General features: G+C 36.8%; 1 protein-coding gene across 18 annotated transcripts in view; it reads left to right on the forward strand.

Annotated features, from left to right (window-relative positions):
* Positions 1–25,026, forward strand: part of CREM (cAMP responsive element modulator) — a 72,054-nt gene that overhangs the window by 11,996 nt on the left and 35,032 nt on the right. For 8 of the 18 annotated variants that reach the window (XM_049626977.1, XM_049626983.1, XM_049626991.1 and 5 more), the window contains 2 exons: positions 7,405–7,528; positions 24,706–24,852. In XM_049626977.1, coding sequence (XP_049482934.1) covers positions 7,405–7,528; positions 24,706–24,852 — 271 coding nt within the window. Of the gene's footprint in view, positions 1–7,404; positions 7,529–17,922; positions 19,405–24,035; positions 24,541–24,705; positions 24,853–25,026 lie in introns of those variants that run through there. The other 10 variants (XM_049626986.1, XM_049626989.1, XM_049626992.1 and 7 more) reach the window with 5 other exon arrangements.

The following is a 25,026-nucleotide window of genomic DNA, read 5'->3' on the forward strand; positions in this document are numbered from 1 at the left end:
ATCATTTTAGTGACATCTGACAGTTGCATAGTCTTCCCAAAAGTTGATTAGTTTATTTAACAATTATGGTAGATTCTGTAGTAGGCACTAGGAATACACTGAAGTATAAAATGTAATCCCTGTCCTTGAGCTTCTTACACTAGTGTTAGTACTTTGTGAACAAATGCATTCTATGCTAGACAAGTGCTATAATGAAAGTACTGCATAAAATCCTTTGGGAACTCAGAAAAGAACAACTAATTCTGTCCCTGGCTGTTAGAATAGGCTTTTGAAAGATGGTGTCCTTCAGCCAGGCCTTGAAAAACTAGTAAGAATTTGCCTATTGGACAAAGAATGGATGAAGGGTATTTCAGGAAAAAGGAAGAACAGATAGCAAAGATTAGAACTGGGGGAATAGGATGTTTACTTGAAAGAAATGGCTTATGAGGAGGCTGGAATAGAGAATGTGGGAAAGAATAGAGTGACTGGAAATGAGGCCATAAAAGTGAAATGGAGTCACATTGTGAAAGAGATTGAATGGCAGTTTGGTTTGGTTTGGTAATTGAGAATATGGACTTTGGAAAAAGACCTTAGTGTAGAACCTGGCTATGCCGCCCAAAACTTTGATGGTAAGATCAGATTCTTAACTTCCTTATATTTGCTTTTTATCTCTAAAAGAAGAACTAACTATACAGGTCTTATAAAGTTGTTAAGGATTAAAACTAGTATGATTTTACCACATGGTAGGCACCAACCAATAGTTGTGGTTATGATTATCATAAGAACTTTGAATTTTATCCTACAGTCAATAGGGAGCTACTAAAGATTTTTAAGCAGAGTAGTATTTTAAGCAGAAATGTATGCTTGAGAAAGGGAACTGTTAGCAGGGATTGGAGTAGGGAGATTGAGTGGTGGTGGAGAAGGGGATTAACTTGTTCATTAGTAGGTACAGTCATCACACTTGGTAATAACGCTGTAGGGAATGAAAGAGAGTCTCACAGATGACACCCAGCTTTTCTACTGAGCAATTGGATGGATGGTGAGGCCCCATTTTCTGAGGTAAGAAACTCAGAAAAGGAACATATTTGTGGAGGAATAAGAGGAAGTTAGTTTTGGATCCAGTGAGTTTGAGGTACCTGTAGGGCACCTATTTGGAGATGTTAGGCATTCGAATATATGATTTTGGAATTAAAGAGAGACCTCTGGGCTAGAGATCTAGATTTGAGAGTGATAACCCTGAAGCTTGGTGTTTGAATCTAGAAAAATGGATGACAATACCCAGAGGGAGATTTGAGAGTGAGGTGAGAAGGCGAAACAGATTCCTGAAGACATGCAGTGTGAAGGTTAACATTGAGTAAGGGGAGGAATTAATTAGCAAAGGAGCTTGTGGAATTGTCAGAGAATCCGATGAGAGCAGAAAATGCAGTATAATGACATCAAGATAGTGTTTAAGAAGGAAGATATCAACAGTTTGGAATACTGTTGAGGGATCAAACCAGATAGGACTTAAAATGAACATTAGATTTAGTGACAGAGATTGGTTACCTTTACTAGAGAAGTTTAGTGAAGCAGAAGTCAGTTTAGGGTTGTGTAGGAATAGGTGAGAGGTAAAGAAATGGGATAGTGTTGGGGCGCTTGTGTGGCTCAAACAGCTGACTCTTGGTTTCGGCTCAGGTCATGATCTCACAGTTCTGTGGGTTTGAGCTCCACATTAGGCTCTGTGCTGACAATGTGAAGCCTGCTTGGGATTCTCTCTCTCCCTTTCTTTCTATTCCTCCCCTGTTCACACTGTGTCTGTCTTTCTCAAAAAATAAATAAACTTTAAAAAAAGAAAGAAAGAAAGAAAGAAAGAAAGAAAGAAAGAAAGAAAGAAAGAAATGGACATAGTGTTGGTAATTCTTTAGTTTAGCAGTGAGAGGAAGAAGAGACATTCAAGGGAATAGTTAGAAAAGAACTTCTGGTTCAGTGTGTGTGTGTGTGTGTGTGTGTGTGTGTGTGTGTGTTTGAGATTGAAGAGATTTGAATAGGTTTAAATCTTGATAGGAGGAAACCATTGGAGAGGGGAGAGGATAGTTGATACTATAGTGCCTAGAGATCCAGAGGACAGATAAAAGAGTTTAAGAGTGGGGAGGCAGGAGGCAAGGTAAAATAGTGGGTATACAGGTAAGTGGCTTTTGATATGGTGCCAGGAAATTGAGGGAGTACTCATCTGAAACAGGAAGCAAGGTCTTACATTGAGTGTAGGTGAGCTCAGGAATTTGAGAAGAGGGAGAAACATTTGAAAGAGTTGTACAGAATGGGAAAGTAAGTTCACTAGGGAAACAGTAAGATTGCTTCCCATTTGAGGTTAAAAACCACGAATTCAATAGCCTTAATAATATTGTTTAATAATTTTATTCAGTATTGTTCATAGAGTCATAGAGGAGATTGAATTGGTTTTATCTGAAATTGGTATTTACTAGGCAGATACAACAAAAAGAAAAGGGACAAGAGAATTTAGAGTATTGGGAGACAGTAATTGAAATGAGAAACCATGGATTCTAAGCTGAGTAAGATGAGATATGAAGAAAGGGGGAGGCTGATGGAAAGGGAGAAAGTGGTCTGGAGATCTCAGTGTGGTGGAACAACAGGTGTGATGGGAGTAATCAAGGGTGGGTGTCACCTGGGAGAATAGAATGTTGTAGTTAGGGTGGGATGTCAGAATCATTTCATAGGTGGAATAGTTTGGGACATGGTCTAGGTCCATTGTAAGACCAGCTAAGTAGATGGCTGAAGTGGAGTAGAGAAAATCTTGCACTAAAGCATCAGGGTGAGGCAGGGGTCCTTCCTTTGAGTGTTGAACATAGAATAGTGGAGAGGAAAGCTCTTAAGTCAAGTGCTAAAGTCTTCACTTTACATCCTGGATGTAGAGAAGATGATTATCATATGGATGAATATAAGATGGTACACCTAATATCCTTGGGCCTCAACAGAACAGGGATTTCTACAAAGACACAGAGGAGGAACAGCTGAGAAATAGTGGGGAACAAAGAGGATACCAGGTCAACATTCTAATCCTGATTAGGTGTGGGAAGACAAGCTGGTCCCTCTTGAGAGGACCGAAGGGGGTGTTGGGAGTTCCAGATAGCACATTGCAAGGGCTTGGAAGAATAGGAGTAGGAATAAGCAACTGAAATACGGAGGGAAAGGAAGCACTATTTATGAGAGGGACAGTGGAGTATGGGAGGAACTTACATCTTTGGTGGTGACTGGGGAAATAGGAATGTGAGGTATTAATGGATATGATTCTGGCATGGAGGAAGGGGCATCATGGTTTAGTCATGGCTTACAGGGAGGCCAAGTGTGATATGTCATCTTTAGAATGGACAGCAGCAGTTGTGAGGAGCAGCAACTCAGCAGCTTGGTCCAGTGTTGGGAAAGGAAGTTATAATGGATGACACCACATGTGGCGGGGAAGATGAACAGGGGTGGCTGCTGACCTCCCATTTCTGCCTTTCTTTACTGGGAGGCTCAGCTCATCACGGCATCCTGATTTGGCTGATATTTAGCTCTGTGGGTTTTTGTAGCTGATCTGGTACTGACTCACATGTAGACACACACTTGTAACCTGTAGCTTTGGTGCTTGAATACTCTTGACTAAAAGAAGGAATATTAGGGAAGGGACAGGTATGTGAAAACTGTAGATTGAGGTGCATCATAGGAGGGGAGTGTGCACAAATACAGACTTGGGAGTCATCTGCATACAGGACTGAAGGAGCCATAGTAAGTAGATTGAAAAAAGGAAAAGGGCAAAGAATTGAACTGTGGGAAATACCCAGGAGAAAAATGGTCCAAGTAAGGTGATTGAGATAATGTATATAAAAACACTTTCATGTGTAAAACAATTAAAATGCTTAATAACTTACAAAGTCTTTTATTATATCTCAAAAAATGAGTCCTAGTTTCAGGTGACCTTTTAAGCATTAAAGTTTTTTTTTTTTTTTTCTTAAATGTTTATTTTTTGAGAGAGAGAGAGAGAGCGAGCGAGCACGAGCAGGGGAGGGGCAGAGAGAGATGGAGAGAGAGAATCCCAAGCAAGCTCTGTGGAGTCAGCACAGAGCCCACTGTGGGGCTCAATCTTAGGAACCATGAGTCATGACCTGAGCTAAAATCAAGAGACAGATGATTAACCGACTGAGCAACCCAGGTGCCCCCAATAGAGCTTTTTATGATGAGAGTCTTCCTGCATTCTATTATGTGTATCTCTTTCCTTAAAGTAGACTGAGTATATTAACCTTTAGTTGATGACTCAGGATAGGTATGATACTTATCATTATTGAATTTTAACTCCTACATTTTTCAATTTCTTGAATGTAAAGAACTTGGCAACTTTATGCTGTATGGACCCAATTGCCACACACTTGGAATTCTAGATCTGCTTATTATATTCTGTATCATTCCCCCTCCATCCCTGCCATTGTCAGCTGTCACTTCTTATATCTAGTATTTTTAGAAACTAGATGATTGAGAATTGTTTTGAAATAAAAATCAATGAGTTTAAAGTATGAACCCGTGAGAAGTTCTCTTTGTTTTATAAGTTTTAGTGTATGGATCTTAGGACATTTGTTTTGCCTGTTACCAAGTAACTTTGGCTTATTGTTGACTTGTTTACTGAATTCTATGTAGATATCAAATAGTTGAAACGTTATACTATATAGATGGACAAAATACACTAAAGGACCTAGAGTAGAGGAGGCATATGAGTGAGGTGGAAATTTTTTTTCTTTCTAGATCATTAAAAGCTATTCTTTCTCTGGTTCCGTTCAACCTTTTCTAGCCCTACTTCTACAGTCCTGCTTTGCCTCTTCCTCACTGAATCTAAGTAGGCTCCCTTAGCAGCCAGATTCTCTACCACCATCAGCTATTGTGTTTTCTAACTATGCTCCATACTTTACTTCCTCTCATAGTTCTCCTTTCCTCTTCTACCTGGTTAAATTCTTCTTCTTGTTTAATATACAACTCATATGGCCCTATCCTCAGGCAGGTATAATCCTTACTTCCTATATTTCCCAAAGCATTTTATGCATAATATCCTTGACACAATTTAAGAAGTTACTTTGGGGCTCCTGGGTGGCTCAGTTGGTTAAGCGTCTGACTTTGGCTCAGGTCATCATCTTGTGGTTTGTGTGTTTGAGCTGAGCCCCACATCAGGCTCTGTGCTGACAGCTCGGAGCCTGGGGCCTGCTTCAGAATCTGTGTTTCCCTCTGTTTCTGCCCCTCCCCCACTCTCACTCTGTCTCTCTCTCTCTGTCTCGAAAATAAAATAAAAATAAACATTAAAAAAAAGTTACTTTACTTGTGTTCCCCTTTTGTGGGTCTACCTGATAGAATTGACCAATAAGCTAAGTTTTTGCTAAATTTTAATATACATCAGAATCTCTTGGATTTAAAAAAATTGGATGTCCCAGAAAGTTTGATTCAGTAGATTTGGGGTTGAGCCTGGGAATCTGCTTCTCACCCCCCACCCCAAAACAAGTACATTAGTTACTTCTGATAAGGGTTGTCCAGGGACCCACTAATGAATAAATTCCTTCAGGGCACGGACTGTGATTTACCCACTTTTGTATTTTCAGGACCTGTCATGTAGATGGAGCTAACTAAATGTTTCTAAAATGAATAGTTTATTGGAGAAGGCCTTCTAGCATATATAGTGTTTGAGTTGAGACTCAAGTTCTTGGCGGAGCCTTAAGAGAGCTTTAAAAGGTGTAAGAAATAGCATAAGACAACATTTCTCAAGTTGTTTTCAAAACACCACTTCTGGGACCTACCAGGTGGAAAAAGTCTTTGGTGGGCAGATACTTTTGGAAAATGCTGCCTATTGCACCCTTCACCTTCTGAAAGCACACTAGCATATTCAGCTTCTTAGAAGTTCAGCAAAGAAAACCTTTTAACCCTGGATACTTACAACTTTTTCATTAAGTGTTCCATTACCCTCTCTTTTTTAAAAAAAAGTTTATTTATTTTGAGAGAGAGAGAGAGTGCACACAAGAGCAAGATGGGGAAGGGCAGAGAGAAAGTCCCAAGCTGGCTCCATGCTGTCAACACAGGGCATGCTGGGCTCATTCTCACGACCACAAGATCATGACCTGAGCCGAGATCAAGAGTTGAACGCTTAACTGACTGAACCACCCAGGCACCCCACCCCTTACCCTCTTTTAATGATAATACCTTTTCATATCCTGCAGAACTAATGTTCTGAGGTATTCTTTTTGGGAACTGTTCACATAAGCAAAAGCAGAGCCTTAAGAATTGTCAGTTGATACAGGGTGATGATCTATCCTTAGCTAGACTATTCTGGAAAATACTGAGAGATAAGGGGAATTGGGGAGTGTTGAGGGAAAGACATTTTTTTATAGTAGACTGTAGATTTTTATCTTTTATAATTGCTCTAAATTGTCATGATCAGTTGTAAGTACTGAAAATGCTTTTCAGTAGTGAGGAGTAACTCATAGGTTTGAGGATGGAAGGCTTGGATTCAGGTAATGACTATTGAAATACAAAGGAAGATAATTGAGTGCAAGACATAGATGAAAGATCTGTAGGATCTGTAACTACCTCTGGAAGAAAGGTCTGTACATTTTAATTCAAAGTTCTAAGTGGCTTGCATACTTATGGGCTATGTATTTAGACTACCAAACTGAGAAAAACACATTGTATCATTGACAGTTGAAAAGATGTATAAGAGTAGGCAACATAGTTCCTATAAGTTTGTAAAATTTGATTTTGTTTAATTTATTCTGTTTGTAATTTCTTCTAGCAGGATAAAATATAGAAATATAGAAATATAGAAATCATTAACTTAAATTGAAATCACAGACAAAATTATGTCAAAAGTTTTTCCTGAAAAAATTAGATTCTCTTTTTTAAGGAACTGGGGAGTTGCAGAATATGTGGTCAACCCTGTGTGATTCAGTTTGAGGGGCTTATCAGAAACTTAGTGCTGGCAAAGCTAGACACATCTTTATATTATAATGCATTTAACTTAGACAATGGGGAAATTCTTTGATAGTATATATTATCAAGCAGGTATATTAGGCCTTGAGAGTCCTAGAATATTTATACTCACTGTAAGATAGAAAACCTACTTTTTTCACTCATTTATACTAGAGGGCTTAAAATAATTATCAAGGAGACATTCTTATAAGGTTAAAAAAATTTTTTTAATAAATGAATTCCCGTAAAACATTTTGCAGGGCTCCCTTGGTAATAATGTTTGTGTGCGGTGAGCAGAGTTAGTTTGGAGAGTTAAGACTGCCACTGAACCTATTTCTTAAAAAGTAAGGCAGAACAGTTGGATGACAGAAATGAATATCAGAAGGCCAGGTAAAAGCAGAGAAATCTTTCAGAAAGGGCCTTAATACTTCTTCCTTTTTATTGTCTTTTCAGACAAATGACCATGGAAACAATTGAATCTCAGCAGGATGGAAGTGTAACAGATTCTGTGGCAGAGAGAGAATCTGCTGATATGCAGACCCAGACTGGTCAAAATTCAGTCCCTACCTTAGCTCAGGTAAATTTAATGTAGGCAGTAGGCAGGCACTGATGAAAGTTAAACTATATGGAAATTCTATTTTCTTGAAGTTGACCTTAAGTTTCCTCTGTTCCCTGGTTATCAGCCATTCTTGCTGATTTGATTTCAAAGAGAAGATACGTATTTTAATTACTTTTGCCTTGTAACAGACACTTTGCTGTGCTCCCTCCACCACCACCACTTATGCAAAAGGAAAAACAAAAACCTGTCTACGACATGTAATCCTCAAGTTACTGTTTGAGAAGTTTGGTAATTCCAAGTTGGTATAGTCTTATATTCTCGGGTAGAGATACTGCAGAAATCTTCCCATTTGCCTGGTATATATTTGCTTTGATCTTTACTTTCTTTTTAGCTAGATCTTTGAATTGGTCTCATTTAGAGACTACCAGTATGAGTTAGTGCCTGGTTTTCAGCTCCTAAAATTTATTTCTGAGATATGTATAAAAATATGTAGTAAAAACAAACACATTTGTTTATTTAGCTCATCAAATATTTATTGAGTACCTACAATGTGTAGGTATTTTGCTAGATGCATGGGGAGGTGTAGTTTCTGGCCTTAAATATCTCATGGTTTAGTGGGGAAGACAGGTGTTTGAATGATAATTCCAATAGTGTAAGAAGTGCCATAAAACTTTATGTAAGGCTGACAGAGGAGAGGGAGCAGCTGCTAACTGGGAGTACTTTGCGGAGGATTCTTACTTTTGAGCTAGATGTAAAGGGTTTGATGTAGGAGTCTGCCATGCGGACAAGGATAGGGAAGCATATGGTAGGCCAGGAAAGAGTGTGTGCAGAGGCACAAAGCCAGAGAGTACATGGTGTCAGGGAACTACAGGTGTAGAAGCTAATTGGAGCCCAGCCTCAGGGCTAGGATGCTGAGTTGGTAAAGGTATGCAGAGGTCATGTATATTTGAGAGTGTAGAGTATCCTGGATTCTAAATATTCTTGAAATATTTTCCATGTTCACTATGTTTAGAACACTAGTAGCTGTGTGGACTATGTGGAGGTTGGATTGGAAGTCAACCAACGGGTAGAGAGGACACCATTTATGTGGAATCATGGTATTATGGGATATGGTGGAGTGGTGAGATTTTCATAGGATCTTGAAGGGAGGATAGAAAGGACCCAGATGGCTGACTGGAGGTCCAGGGGGAACACCAGGTACTTCCTGGGTTGTTTCAGGCCAGACTGGTTCTTGTGAGGTCCTTCATCCCCAGGACAGGACCCCAAGCACCCAGCCTGCTTTTCCTTCCTCCTTCAAACTTCTAACACCCACTCACCCCCTGGGGGTTTTCTCACAAGTGTTCTGTGGAACTGCATCTCCCTGGCAACACCCCCTCTTTGTTACCCTGACACAGGCATGCAGACCTTTTGCTATTTAAAAGGGGGGGCAGCCTTTTTCTTATTAACAAAATGTATGTTCATTATAGAGAATTAACAAAATATGTATTATTATAAAGAAGAAAATAAAAACTGTCCATAATCTTGACATCCAGAAATTTAATCATTGTTAACATTTTGGTATATATCTTTTAGTCTTATGATCCGTATAAATAGAATACAGTACGCATATATTTTTTCATAAATTTGTGATCCTCTAGAGCTTTTATCACTATGATTCCTGATCTGTAATTCTGCCCTTCTTTGCTGAAGCAGTATTTGAAAGCAAATCTTCCTTTCGCCTCCACCACCCTCCTCTTAGGTACTGGCTCACTTACCCTCACAGAGCCTCCCCCTCCCTCTTGTGGGCCTGCACAGTCAAAACAATAGCTCTCCATTGTCTAAAACTGATAATTTGCAATTCTGAGGACCTTCAGCCGGGGTGACACCCAGCTCTGTGAGCGTCAGTTCAGAAGTTGGTAAAGAGTTCAAGTAATGTGAAGTCTGAAAAATAAAAATAACCTTGAATTTATGAGGTCTTAGAATTAAATAAGAGCCCAGCGAACAGAAACTAGATTTTAGTAGATTAGAAAATGAATAAGAGGTAGAGGAGGTAGAAATTGGGAGTATAGATTCTTCAAGAAATTTTTCTGTGTAATTATAGAGAAAGATGGATCTGTGAGACAAAGGAATGAGAACAGGGGTATGAGAAAGAACAGGGGTATGGGAAAGTTGAGTGTTTTGAGGAAAATGGAAAGAGAGAGACGTGTGAGAAGGCTGAATCAGACCTAGGAAAAGCCTGTGACTTACATTTATAATGCTTGCTTTTTTAACTGTCTCAACTAATCAAATGTTGGTATTTATTAAATCTGAATAGCAAGTACATGAACTTGCTCTAGTATTTTATTTTCTATGTGTCTTAAAGATTGGATCAAAAAATAAACTATGGTTTTTATCTTACACACATTAAGCATGTTGAGAGATTAAGATAACCCTTGTGTCGAATCATTGATTATTTTGGTTAACTAAGAGTTATTCTCTGTGCCATGCATGGATCATGATTTTTTGAAGAATTAAGACACAGTTCTTAGTAGTCAAAATTTTCTAAACATGATTACCAATTTATATTCTTGTGATGCCTGAAGCTGTTCATTTATGAGGTATTCATTATTATGCAATACTATATAAGTATTAGGAAATCAGGTTGAACTCTTTTTTAAACCTATAATGCATACTAAAAGTGACTACTCTTCTGAATAATTCCTGATGTCAATGTATACTTGCCACCTGTTTCATTTTTTTTCAGATTAGAGGACTATTTTGTATAGAGAGGAATTTGTAACATTTAATTTCATTTTTACATGGTCAAATTATCATTAACTAGTATAGGAACAAAAAGACCAAAAGATTTGATCAGTTTGATCCTTTGCATCTGATCATTTGTTAGTAGTAGTTTTGAGTACCCTGGCTTTTCCAAAGCTTCTGCTAATCAAGGGTACTCCAAAAACCAAATCAAGGGTACTCCAAAAACCATCACATTCATGAAGATCTGACAGCTTGAGCTTGCTCTGTGCCCTCAGGCCTCTGTGTGTACAAAGGGAGGCTAGAGTTTTAAGTTTCCAGTTTTTCTGTTTTATAACTTCCCAGATATGTGGAGTCTTTTCCTTCTGTGTATCTTCAAAAGTATATAGAAGTCACAGTGGTGATAATGTCAAAGAGCTGGAAAGCAGGAGTTTCCATAAACAGACCCTGGGGTGGCAAATCCTGGAGGTTAAATTGCGAGTTGGCTTTCTTCTTGCCTGAGTTATTTTTCATGTTGATTTATTTTTAATTGAAGCTGCTTTCTTCTTTGTTAAGTGTATGTGTTGCCATGTAAGACTAGATTCCATTCCCCTCTCCCCTTGGAAAAACTCTTGGTAATAAATTGGAGAGTTTATTTTATTTTACTTTATTATTATTTTTAAAGTTTTTATTAGAGAGAGAGCGCAAGAGAGAGCACACACGTTCAGGGGAGGGGCAGAGGAAGAGAGGATCTGAAACAGGCTCTGCACTGTCAGCTCAGACCCCTACTTGGCTTGAACTCACGTGCCGTGAGATCATGACCTGAGCTGGAGTCGGACACCTAACCCAGCTGGGCCACCCAGGCATCCCTGGAGAGTTTATTTTAGATAACCAAACCAGGAAAAAACCCTGTCCAAAAGCCAAAATGGTGAAAAGCAAAATTACTATATATGTGTATATATATATGTGTATACACATATATATATACACATATATATATATGTATGTGTGTGTGTGTGCGCATGTGTGTGCATAAGTATATACATATGTATATGTTACTGTATATACAATTAGTTTTAAAATAGTCACACATCCTCTGGAAATAATATAATCTTTAAATGGATAATGGGAAGTTAAACTTTCTTTTATAATGTAAGCTTTCAAACATATACAAGACTAGAACAATGCTACTATAAATTTATATGTATGTATATATAAACAGTTACTAAGATTTTATAGTCTCATCTATCTTCTTTTTTTGTTGAAGTATTTTAAGCAACTCTGCAAATTGCAGACATCATGTCATTTTACTCCTACTTCTGAGTATACAACTTATAAAAGATTATGGACTTTTTTTACTGTGACAAATGTCACAGTCATACCTAATAAAATCAAGCATAATTCCTTGACATAATATGTGCTTCTTATTCACATTTCCCATTTATCTCACAAATGTGTACTCTACTCTGAAAGCAAGATTGAGGACACCCTGAACTTCACTTGTTGTAAGCCTCTTGGGGATTGTTAGTGCCACCATGAAGATGTGGGTAGGTGAGGTAATAATCCACATGGAGCCACTGGAAAGGATGGGCTTTAAAACTAGCTTTCTGGAGCCTCATTCCTTAGAGCGGCTGATGAAGTCTGTGGGCCTGAGTTTCGCACCTCTTCTCTGAAATACCTCTTCTTTATAAATGACCAGTTCTCAAGCTTTCAGCAAAGATGAAAGGAGCAGAATCACAGGAGTCATGGAGCTCGAAGCTCTGGAGATAATCAGGGTCATTATATTGCCTCAAGAGAATTTGTTCCAATATAAAATTTAATCTTTCCTTTGGACCTGTGTATTTTTGGAAACAAGGAGACTATAGGCAGCAGAGAAAACCACTGGGGACTGTTCAAGGATCATATGCTCTGCTGATCTCCTTTCTTATCCTGTCTGTTCTAAATGCAAACAGTATTTAAAGAAGCACCTCAGAATAAAGCAGGCCCAGGGGCGTCTGGGTGGCTCAGTCAGTTAGCAGTTAGGCGTCCACTTTGGCTCAGGTCATGATCTTGCAGTTCGTGAGCGCTGACAGGTCAGAGCCTGGAGCCTGCTTCAAATTCTGTTTCCCTCTCTCTCGGCCCATCCCCTGCTCGTGCTCTGTCTCTCTCTCAAAAGATAAACATTAAAAAAAAAAAATTTTTTTTTTTTAAAAAGAAGAAGAAAGCAGGCCTGGCATGCAGCAAGGGGTTGAAGCAGGAATGATTTAACAAAAGACACATTTCAGTGTATGAGTTTTATGTTTTCTGTTTCAATCTGGTGGACAATTACGATGACATTTCTCATTGCTTTGGCTAGCTGTGCCAAAAATCCACCTTCTTGGTCCTAAGTAGGACCAGGAAGGATGTGTTTGGCTATCACAAAATGAAACAAAATAAAAGCAACATTTGCTCTTGATAATGGGTCAGCAGCTTCCTATTTGTATGCTAATGATCGGCTGCATTGTGTTTAGTTTATTTAGTATATTTACTGTTAGCTAACTAAATCTAGTTTAAGCTTAGTGTTTAGTTGAATCTTGGTTTTCCGACTTCAACTTACTAATTCCGTTACTTGAGGGATTCTTCCTGAAGGAGAAAAATATTCCTCTCAAGATTTTGAGGTAAAAATTTTCATTTCAGTATTAATTTTCTATTGCTCCTTATTTTTATGTATTCCTTCTTCTGGCTCTTTTTCATTGCCTTAATTTAATTGTTTATGTAATGTTTTATTCACTTAGAATGATCTCAAAAATGAACAAAAGTTGGAGGAAAAAGTAAAACTGAATTTTTTTCAGTAAATGTGAAATCTGCATTGTATGATATTCTTTAGTCAACTAATTCAAGAAAATACAGTTTTGAAATATAACTCATTCATGAAGGTAATTCAAGGTTTGAGGGACATAAGTGAGAGTAATTTGTGAACTTGTTCAGTTTGAACAAGAACGTTATATTTCTATATCTGTACTCATATTTTGTAATTTTGTATATAATAGCTAAGTACATTTCTTTAAACGTTAGTTTTTAGTTGTAGGATGCACTCTACATTTGCATCTTAGTGATAAAACTTTGAATAAAATTTAATGTTTTAAAGGTGCTTTAAGCAGGTTTAAAGCAATCAGAGGCAAATTGCAGAAAAAGATTTAGTTTTTATACTTATTATAATCAGAAAGAAATACATACAAATTAGTTTTAGTGCTGGAGAGATTGTTAAAGATTTTCCCTCATTTGTAATGATTTTCTATGAGGTTTGGATACCTTTTGTTTCATGTTCCAAGTTCTCAGCTTTAGTAAAACATGTGGTTTGTCACTAGCAGTAATGGAAAAAGAACCGAGTGTAAACATTGTTACTCTTTTTACCCTTTTCTCTGTGATTGTTTTCTAGTAAAAGAGTAGGCTCAGGGAATGGTTTATAGGTAAGCTGACGTTTAAGAGGTACAGACTTTCAGATTTGCCAGATGAAAATGTTCTGAATGAATGTTTCACAACAGTGTCAATATAACTTACTGCTGAATTATAAACTTAAGATGGTTAATGGCAAATTTTATTCTAACTTTATGACAATAATGGAAAAAACAACAAAAAGTAGACATTGAAATTTGAAAAAAGGGAATGTTAATTTTTGTGGTTTCTTCTTTGAATAAGATTCAGAGGTTATTTAGTTTGTCTGATTTTAATTTTTAACATTGCTACGACCTTTGTAAACTCCAAACTGTTAAAGGAATTAGATTTGTTAAAAGAACTACAAAACACAGAGGCTTTTGGAAATTTTCGCTTCATTGATTAATTGTGATGGCAGCTTAATAGTGCTCTTCAGAAATGTGAGTTTTATAAGCCTGACAGCTAAATCTCTCATGGTTCTCCAAAATGGCATTGGAGAGAAAAGCCTGCTTATGGTAGTGAATGTATTAAGTAGACACAATATCAAATGAAGATGAAGCAAACAGAAATAGTTCAGGAAAAAAAACTTACCTTTAAATAGGTATGTTCTATACAGCAGTAGACCTCTACTTTGGCAGATAATACCTTTTTAAAAAAAAAAAAAAGATAATGGGTATATATTTGATAATCAGATATGTTAATACACTGATAGGTATTGCTAGTGTAAGTTGGTCTCCCAGGTCCTTAGAACTTTCTAGTTTTACCTTTTTTAAGGACTTATTTACTACTTTGCACTTGGTGTAAGGAAAAAGAACTCTCATGAATACATATATGCACAGTTTGAATTAAATGTAGCTGTTTACTTAAAAGTAGTGAAGTATTTTTCGTACTATTTTGTAACACTAAAGACACAAAATTAGTTTCTTAATGTTTATATATAGTTTTAAGTTAATACTTAACACTGAATTCTTTGATCTTCATTTCTTAAAAACATAAAAATACTAATTTCATAGATTAAGGTAAAGGAGATGCGGTGTGTGAAGTGCAAGTACAGTGCTTGGCACCTGTTTGCTTTTATCATTACACCAACCTGCCTCAGATGGTTAGAGTGGTAGCAGTTAGGCCAGTGGTTGCCATTAGGCTTTAAGACGAAGTGGCTTATACTGGTTTAAAAATACATTGTATTAGAAATTCATTCAAAAGTAATATAAATCTACTGACTATGCTCAAATAGGCCTCCAGAGGGTATAGAAAAGGAAAGATAATTTATAGTTGTTTTATAAGCAACATTCTGCTATGATGCCATGAACTTTCTTTAATTGGTATGTTTTATGCTCCTAAATTAAAAAAAAATTTTTTTTAATGTTTATTTTTGAGAGAGATAGAGCGTGAGTGGGGGAGGAGCAGAGAGAGAGGGAGACACAGAATCCAAAGCAGGGTCCAGGCTCTGAGCTGTCACCACAGAGCCTGACGCGGGGCTTGAACCCACAAACCATGAGATCATGACCTGAGCTGAAGTCGGACGCTTGACTGACTGAGCCACCCAGGCGCCCTATGCTCCTAAATTTTTATACTTTGGATTTCTTTTAGGGATTTTAAAACATTGCAAGAATTTCTGTATGCCATTTGGCTCTAAAAAGCTAAATTATGATTTATTACTAGACTTTAGAGTTCATGTTAAGACCAAGTTTCATTATAATGCTTTTTTTAGGAGCAAAATTCTTTGACTTTCCTGTGTATGTACTCTGACCTTTGGACTGAAACTGAAAAAACTTAAGGATGCAATTTGGTCTAGTCATATTCTGTCACTGATTTGGATTTTGAATTTTGTTAACTTCCCACCTGAATTTTCAAGGAAGACTTAAAGAGTATTTTAACCTTTGCAAATCAGAGGATTAATACATGTAAATTAATTAACCTCTAAATTCGTGACTAAATTATTTAAATGAAATGCAACAATAATAAAAATAACAAAAGTGAGTATTTACTGCATGCTCAGTATATGCCAGGCACTTGGGCTCTGTCCTCATAACAACTCTGTAGAAAGGTACTTCTTTCATTCTTAGCACTTGTGGAAAATAAGTTATAGAGAGACTGAATAACTTTTCATAGTTCACACAGCTAGTTAGAGGCAGAGCCAAAATTAGAACCCAGGCAATCTGGTTTTAGATTTCATTAAGCAGTCTACTTGTAATACATAGGGTACTCTGTGTTGAACCAGACAGTACCTTGGAAATTCCATAATAATGGAATATAATAAATACATGTTACATATAGTTGCTGTATAAAACTATATGTGTGTCTACATACACACACACACATGCAGTACTATGCAGTATCTATTACATATAGACTGTATACTGTTATCCCTTCATTGTTTAGTGGCAGATTAAGATAGTTCCATTTTTTTAAGTTTATTCATTTTGAGAGAGAGAGAGAGAGAGCATGTGATCAGGGAGGGAGAGGCAGAGAGAATCCCATGCAGGTTCCACGCTTTCAGCACAGAGCTCGATGCGGCACTTGATCTCAGGAACCGTGAGACCATGACCTGAGCTGAAACCAAGAATCAGACTCTTAAATGACTGAGCCACCCAGACACCCCAGGATAGTTACATATTTAGATTCCAACTCAGCTTTTCATCTGGGGTGTGTGAAGAGCATAGAAAATTTAAATTTTATCCATTTTGATGTATTATTAATTATTTCCATGTTATATCTAGCGCCAGTACCCATTTTAAGTGTTGAACCATAACTCTGGGCCAAGAGCACCCAGAGTTTTAGAATTATATTTTATAAGATGATGAAGAAATCAGTCCCATTGCCTTTGGTACAATCAATTTATTGAATGCTTTCCTGCCAAGAAGCTAGTTAGTTACTATATCCACCAAATATGGGGCCATAGTTATTTATTATTTTTTGTGTTTGGTAAAAAAATACATGAATCTGCAGTCTTAACAAGTTTAAGTGTACAGTTTAGTGGTGTTAAGAATATTCACATTGTTGTGAAACAGATCTCCAGAATATTTTCATCTTGTAAATCCAAAGGTCTGTACCCATTAAATACAAACTTTCTTTTACCTCTGCTTTCACCCCTGGTAAGCACCACTCTACCTTCTGTTTTTATGAATTTAACTACTTTTAGATACTTCATGTAAGTGGATGGATCAGTATTTGTCTTTTTGTGAATGGCTTATTTCACATAGCATTATGTCCTCCAGGTTCATCCGTGTCATAGTATGTGATAGGATTTTTTTCCATTTAAAGACTGAATAATATTCCTTTGTGTGTGTGTGTGTGTGTGTGTGTGTGTGTGTGTGTGTGTGTGTATACCACATTTTGTTTATTATTACTATTTTTTAAAGAAGTTTATTTTTGAAGTAATCTCTACACCTAATGTGAACCTCGAACTTACAGCAGGAATCACACATTCTTCCAACCGAGCCAGCTAGGTGCCCCTGTTACTACTTTTTTTACGGGGTTTTGTATTTGCTTTTGTTTTTGTTTTTTTGCCAGTTCAGTACTCTTTAGGAACTTACACCAAGTTATTGCTTGAAGAAACAAAATAAAATAATTCAAGTGAATTGCAATTTGCTTTATAGACATTCTTACAAAGAGTTTTTTGCTCAGAAATAAAGATTAACCTGAAGTTTGGCTAATAAGTGGTTTTCAACATTTGTTCTGTGGTTTCTGGCTTTTGGCATATACATTTTTTATTCGTTATTAGAAATGATCTGTATTATTGTTAAGAGTAGTTTCAATATTTATGATTCTTATATCTGCTCGGTAAATGCCATTTTGGGCTCAGGATTTCACTGCAGCTTCATTAGGTGTGCTTATTTGCATCTGGCAAATATGTAATTATGATCAGTTTTAGTTTCAGTCTTACTGAAACCAAATATAAAATTGATTTTTAAAAGTTCTCAAGTTAAAAGAATTATGACTTCTTTAAGATAATACTCATTTTCATAGTGCTTTTAAAATATAGTATGATTAATGAAGCACATCTCATATTGGTTAGCATAAAAAATGATGTTCCAACTGTTACAAATAGGAAGTTCAAGATACTATAAGGATCAGGTAGGAGAAACAAATCAGCTAGAACATTGTTTTTCAAAGGCTGAAGAACCCCTAATTTTAATTTGTGCTCAAATGATCCTCCATTTGATGTATGTATAATCAAAATAGACTCTGTATAATTGAGAATGACTTGATTCCAATATTTGCTTTGCTTTCAAGAGGAGAATTTAAAAAAAAAAATTTAGTTTTTATTTTTATTTTATTTCATTTTTTATTTGTTTTGAGAAGAGCACGAGCGAGATGCAGAGAGAGGGAGAGAGAGAATCCCAAGCTGGCTCTGTGCTGTCAGTGCAGAGCCCAATGTAGGGCTTGATCCCACAAACCCATGAGATTATGACCTGAGCCAAAACCAAAGAGTCAGATGCTTAACTGACTAGGCCATCCAGGAGCCCCAAGAGGAGAATTTTTTTAAAGAGACTTAATATTCAGCCATTTATATTTACAGTACCAGAAACTGTGACCCACTTCCCCCTTCTTATAGTATTCAGGTTATAGATTTCATATAGTATCTGTTTATGCCCCCTACACAATAAAAGCATGTGACACAACAGCATTCCCATGGAGTTCTCTTTAGAATTTTAACATAGTAGATATAAAAATCTGAGTCTTTTGTGCTAAGTGTGTTATCAGTAAATATTTGAAATTCCCAAGGTAAAATTAAGTAAAATTTAACTGTGTTGAATTTTGCAGTCTGTTAGCCACACTTAAAAATAGAAAAGAAAAGAAACTCTGTAGGAAAGAAGGACGCTAAAAATGAGACGAAGTCTATATTTTCCATTTTGTGTTTTCTTCATTTAGTACAATTAAGAACAACTTTTCATTTTTTTAATGTTTTTATTTATTTTTGAGATACACACACACACACACACACACACACACACACACACACACAGAGTGAGTGGGGGAGGGGCAGAGAGAGAGAGAGGGAGACACAGAATCTGAAGCAGGCTCCAGGCTCTGAGCTGTCAGCACAGAGCCCGTCACGGGACTTGAACTCATGAGTTGTGAGATCATGACCTGAGCCGAAGTTGGACTCTCAACCAGCTGAGCCACCCAAGTGCCCCAAGAATAACTTTTAAAAAAATAAAATGAAATATTTTGCATCTTATTCAGGTGTTCACTTTTATAATATTATCTCCCTGATTCCAACCTTAAAATATGTGAAATATTCTGTAAACACTTTTTTTCTCATAGAAGAAACAGACTCTTTTAAGAATCTTGTTTTAATACACAGAAATCAAGATAGTTTCCCATCTTCTTGCTTAGAGTATTAGTAGATTTTAATTGTAGTCCTTAAAATAGGTAATGTGTAGATTTGATTTCTCAGGAGCAGAAGTGACAGTGAGATCTGCTATGATGTGAATTCACATTTTTTCCCACCCTTTATTAACTGTCTTGAATGCAGGCCCAATAGCTCTGTGACATTTGCAGCTGCACTGTGACATCATAAACCCCATCATAAGGGAACCTGGCTACGGATTGGAGGTAGTCCACTAGGTGCTAATCAAGTGCTGTGTTACAACATTGTGAGGTTTTCCCAGTTACGAGTGTCATTATAAGGATTTTTAAATTATTATTGCAAAGCCAAGTAAGGCTGTCGGTTGCATCAGTTTAACTTCAGATCAACTACTGTCTAGTGGGGTTGGTGGTGGATGTGGTGGCATCAGCATAATCTATGTTTCAGGCACCCAGTAGAAGAGGATTATTCAGGGGATCTGGAAGAAAAGGTAAATTATGTCTATTATGAGTTCATTCTACATACTTTTTGAGCCTCATAAAAAGAGATATAAATATGAAATATAAAATATACCCATTTTATTTTTTTGTTTTTTGAGGAGCTGTCTACATGACTGTTGGAATGTGATGAATATACTCATAGATCTTCCTATGGCCTTCTCCCTCTCTTCATTTAAGCTTTTTATAAAAGCAACTGTTCCCTCCTCTGAGAAGCTTTCCACAACAGGTATATTTTGATTAGCCTCCTTCCACACTACCCCTGGCTGTCACTCTCTGATCTCTTACTCTGCTTCATTTTTCTTTGAAGAATTTAACACCACCCAAAATGATACATTTGTCTCTTCATCTGTTTTCTGTCTCCTGATCTGGGAGAGCAGAAACTTTTTCACTATCTCCACTGTCTAGACTGGTCCACATGGCAGGCTCCCAATAAGTATTTGTCAAGAGAATAAAAGAATGAGTTAATTCATAAGTATGACTTGTTTCTGTGAGATTTTTTGTGTGTATTTAGCCTTGGAATGAGTAGTTGACATTTATAAGAAATATTTCTCTATTCTACCTGCAGTATGCATATTTTAGTTCAGATGAACTAAAGTTTATGTCCCTTTGCCAATGTCTTTTTAGGAAAGACTTAATTCTCTTCTTTTTCCAGAGCTTCTTTAGAATTCTGTTTGCACATTATGAATAAAGTAATTATAATACTTTTAATAGATTGCTCTTTCTTAGTGTTGCTCAGATCTTTGTTTTTTTGGCTCTAAGGCATCAGTCACACAATTCTCCTTCTTATTAGCATTTTCACTTCGTTGCCCTACCATTGCTTTCAACCTGGCCTACCTAAAACTGAATCTACCACCTGACACAAAACAAAAAGATGCTTCTTTATTTACCCACTTTTGGCTTTAGAACTTCCATGCATGTTCTTGAATCATTGCCAGTGTTCGTTCTATGCCACCTGTGTACAATACACCACTTCAAGGATGCTGTATATTGCACTTGTGGCCCATGTGATCAGTATAATAGAATGATAATACTAAGATGTAAATGTAGGGAGCCACATGAGGTTTTGTTTTGTTTTTTAATGAATAACAGTGGTTTAGCCTATTAACTCTACCAGTTCAGTGATAGGACTAATACTAGTCACATCAGTTTTGGTAAAATCAATGGGAATAGAATGTCTGAGTATAGAATGTCTCTAGATCTAAGGGTTTTTTTCTGTTTTTGTTTTTGTTTTTTTTTTTCCCAAAGATATATCTTAATTCTAACTCTAGGGTATGTCATTTCTGCTGGTTCTCTACGTGTATTTCAGCAGTTTAACAAAAGAGCTGACCCGTGAGCTTTTGCACTGCCCAGAGTTTGGACATAGAGAAGTTTCACTGTAGTTATAGAATTCCTATAACTCATCTCCAGAATTCTAGGAATACAGTTTGTATTAGCTCCCTTTCCACAGCAGGTATTCTTGATACTAAGCCACTTTGATAGAGTGATTATTTAATAATTTAAAATCTTGAAAATTATACTTGAAAGGTAAGTAAAGCAACTTAGAACATGATTTATATTTATCAAACCTGTATGAATCTTTCTTGAGTTGTTCATTCTTCAAAATATCTAACGTCTTTGAAGCTGGATTTCCAAAATTTAAAACTTTGCTTAAAAGCTTGAATTTTATCACTGACCATAAACACTGTCAGTTGTTTTTCTTGAAGTGACAAGCTCACTTCATTTGCTTTTAAGAAAATGTTTTCCTAAAGCTCAAGTTTGAATAGCATAATTTGTTTGGCTATTGGCCATTCTTTTGAGAAAACTGATCTGCCATCTCAATCTGCAGGTCCAGTCTGTAATACTTATAGTACCCTTGGGTATAATTCATATTCTATTTTACTCAGTCTGACATCTGAACTATCAGGGTTACTGGATATATTGGTTCTGGCTGTGCTGCTGTGGTGTAGTTGATATCACAGCCTGCTGTGGTGCTCAGTTCTTTACGCTGCGAGCCAGGGCCTAAGAGCTACATTGGGATACAGCAGCAGTTTTCAAAGTGTGGTGTGCACAACCCTAGGAGAGACTCCAGGAGACTTTCAGGAGGCTTAGGAGGACTAAAGTATTTTCATAATAATGCTAAGGCTTCTTTTCCTTTTTCTCTATATTGATACTTGCACTGATGGGTGTAAAAATAGAAGAGGGTAGGGGTAAAGCTGTTGGCACCTTAGCATGAATCAAGTCAGAGGCATCAAACTATGCCAGTAGTCATTGTGTTCTTCATGGACATTCTCTTGCAGTTTTCAAAAAATACCAGTTTCACTTAAAAATGCCCTGGTGAAGCAATAAATATTACCCATTGTATCAAACCTTGACCCTTGAGTACATGTTATTTTTATATTCTGTGTTAGGAAATCGGTATGTTTACTGAAAGCATTTCTGTGTAGTAAAAACTGACGGTGTTCTTGAAGAAAAACACTTGAGTAATTGAGTGGCGAGATGAACTAGCTGGGTTTTTTTCCCATAGGACATCAGTTTTCTTAAAAGAATGGCCAATAGCCAAACTATGCTATTCAAACTTGAGCATTTTTGAAAACGTTTTCTTAAAAGCAAATGAAGTAAGCTTGTCACTTCAAGGAAAACAATTGACAGTGTTTATTGTCAGTGAAAAAATTTAAGCTTTTTAAGCAGTTTGAATTTTGGAAGTCCTGCATCTACCATTGTGAACTTGATAGTTTTTCAGTATTTATAGTATTCTGATGAGATTGATGTTGATTTTAATGAATGAGATTTTCTGATAAAGTATCATGAAATGTGTCCGCATTTGGGAGATCTGCTTAACTGAGTGAGCCATTATTTTCCAGATAACTACTGCATGGTGTTACAGAATCATGCATGGGATCCATTCAAAGTATAAGACTGGTCCATGGATGTAACTGATATGGTTCCAGATTCCACATTGCAACTAATCTTTATGTGAAGCAACCACCTGTTGAGTTTTGGTGTAGTAACAAAGAACACTATCCACATATTTTGAAAAAGCTATTATATTACTCTTCCTTTTCCAATGATATGTCTGTGTGAGGTCCAGATTTTCTTCAGGTATTGACTAAAATAACATATTGCAACAGATTCAGTGCAGAAGTAGGTATGAGAATTCAGCTGATTTAAATTAAACCAGACATTAAAAGAATTTATAAAAAAGTAAAGCATTGATACTCTTGTCACTAATATTTTGTTTTGGAAATGTAATTATTTTTAATAAAATGCTATTTATATTAGCATGTAATGGAATTGTTATTTTTAAAATGTAAAAATGTTTCAGTTTTCATTTCTAATATGATAAATATCAATGCACATAACCAATGGTATGCTGGAGCTGACTTGTGAGAGCCACTTATGTGCATCTTTTTCCAACTTTATGTTCAGTGTCATCCATTGGTAACTTGAAATCTGCCACAGTAGGAGTTTTTACATTATGGAAATCAGCAAACCTTTCAAATCAAGGTTCTCCTTTCCCAAAAACTGATTGACAAATGTTGACAGCACCCTACTGGATATAAATCACATAAACAAAAGCTTTTTGAGTGTTCAGTAATTTTTAAGAGTATAAAGGTGTCCTGAGAGACTAAAAAGTTTGAGAATTATTTGTGTGGTGAAAAGAATACCTTTTGGTAACTGGCCCACAAAGGGGTGGATGCCCTTTTATTATTCGTACAGCTTTGTCTTTTGTGCTGGTTTGTCATTTGTAAAACAAATCCTCCCCCTTTTTTTTTTAACTTCTAGTTATTAAATTTATCGATTCTATTATGGCATGATCTTTTTCTTTCCCCCAAAATCTAACGTAGGCAATAATACTGCAAGGGCGGGTGGGCTGAATTTACTCTGTGGGCTACATTTTGGGTGTCTCTGCCCTTTTCTGTTGGTTATGTAAGCTCATATCAGGGCCTGGCTCAAGTTGTGGCTTCTACACAAAGCCTCTACTTACTGTTCAGGCCCATGCTGATCTTTCTATTCTGTACTCCTTGACTTTCATGACCTGTACAATGGAGCAATTAGTTCTATACTGTTTGGCGTGCTATTGTTTCTTAGGTGTTAGTTTTGTCAATTCTACTTTATACCCTAGTGCACCCAGTACAATGCTCACCACATAGGTTCTCTTGCATGGATGAACGATTTTTACTTCCAGGTTACCGAAGAAGTTTGCTTTCTAAGGAAATGATCTTGTAAATAAATCTTATTATTTGTTATAAACCCAGTTTTTAGTAATTGCTTTAAAGTATAAGTAGATTGGAAAGTAGATTGGTGTTTCTTAATGTGAGGCACTACACAGAGACTTCCTTCAAAGTTTGTTTTAGATCTTGTGGTTCTACTACCATTCATGATAGAAGCTGGTAGCTTATTTCACTTATTTCATATCCAAAGTCTTTGGTTCTTGAGTAAGTTATAATGAGTAGTGAAACAGTAAAAAGAGGCAAAGTTTCTAAGATTACATTGGCCTATAGGATTGGGTTGTTTAGTCAGTAGGAAACTTAGCAGGTTTTAAATCCAGGGGAGTGGAGGTATTGTGTTTTGCTGGTACAGGTCTCTGTTGAAAGCACTCAGGGGTGCTGGGAGATGGCTGTACTCTGTGCAAGCTGAATGATGGTTCTGGCCCTCTTCTCTAGATGCTCGAGCTAGCAGGGAGGGGATCTGTAAGAGGGCCATACCAGCTCCAAGGCATGTACTTTCTCTGGATCACACACACTAAGGGCATGAGGGGTCTTGGAATTCCTCTGGCCTGTGCCTTTTTTGTGATTATGGGGGGATAACAGTAACTGATTTCCATTAACATAGAGACAAGGCATTAACTTGCATCTGGAGTAATACTAGAATGTGGCAAACGTTTCATTTATTAAAAAATAATTCACCGCATTTAAGTTCTGTCTCTAATTTCTCTTAGGAAGTTAGGTACTTTATACTCTGGCCAAAATAAGGATTCACTGTTGGTAGTCTTGAGGTTGTAGTGAGGTAGTTTAACTGCTTTAGAACTTTGCGCTTGGAACATTCTTAGCCAGCGAAGCATGGGAACTGAAAGTGAGGAGCATGGGTTCTTTAATATCTATCACATCAGAGAATGACTGTTCCAGCACAGTAACCGCCTCCTAATGGTAAGTACCCCAGCACGCTCATCGTTTCTTAGAAGCAGAAGAAAGAAAGGAAGAATTGGCCAGTCCTAATAGTGATTGGCGTTTCTTTAAAAAAAAAACAAAAACAAAAACAAAAAGAACAGAAAATGATCCAGCCTTAATCCTCAATGATGATCGTTTTTGCAGGTTTCTGTAGCTGGATCAGGCACCGGAAGAGGCTCCCCAGCTGTAACTCTAGTGCAGTTACCTTCGGGCCAAACTGTGCATGTCCAGGGAGTAATTCAGACACCACAGCCATCGGTTATTCAGTCACCACAAATACAAACTGTTCAGGTTAGCTTCCTTCCTGGATGATTGGTCTTTGACTTTCTTCAGTTTTTTTTTTTTTTTTTTCTTTTCCCTTTTACGAATTCATTTATCATCTTTTTTTTTCTTTGTGTAGCTTTTATGCTCAAATCTTTTTATTAGAAGTTTGGAGGAATTTCCCTTTCCTATGTGGAGTGTGTT

The sequence above is a fragment of the Panthera uncia genome, chromosome B4, assembly GCF_023721935.1.
Source record: "Panthera uncia isolate 11264 chromosome B4, Puncia_PCG_1.0, whole genome shotgun sequence".
NCBI lineage: Eukaryota > Metazoa > Chordata > Mammalia > Carnivora > Felidae > Panthera > Panthera uncia.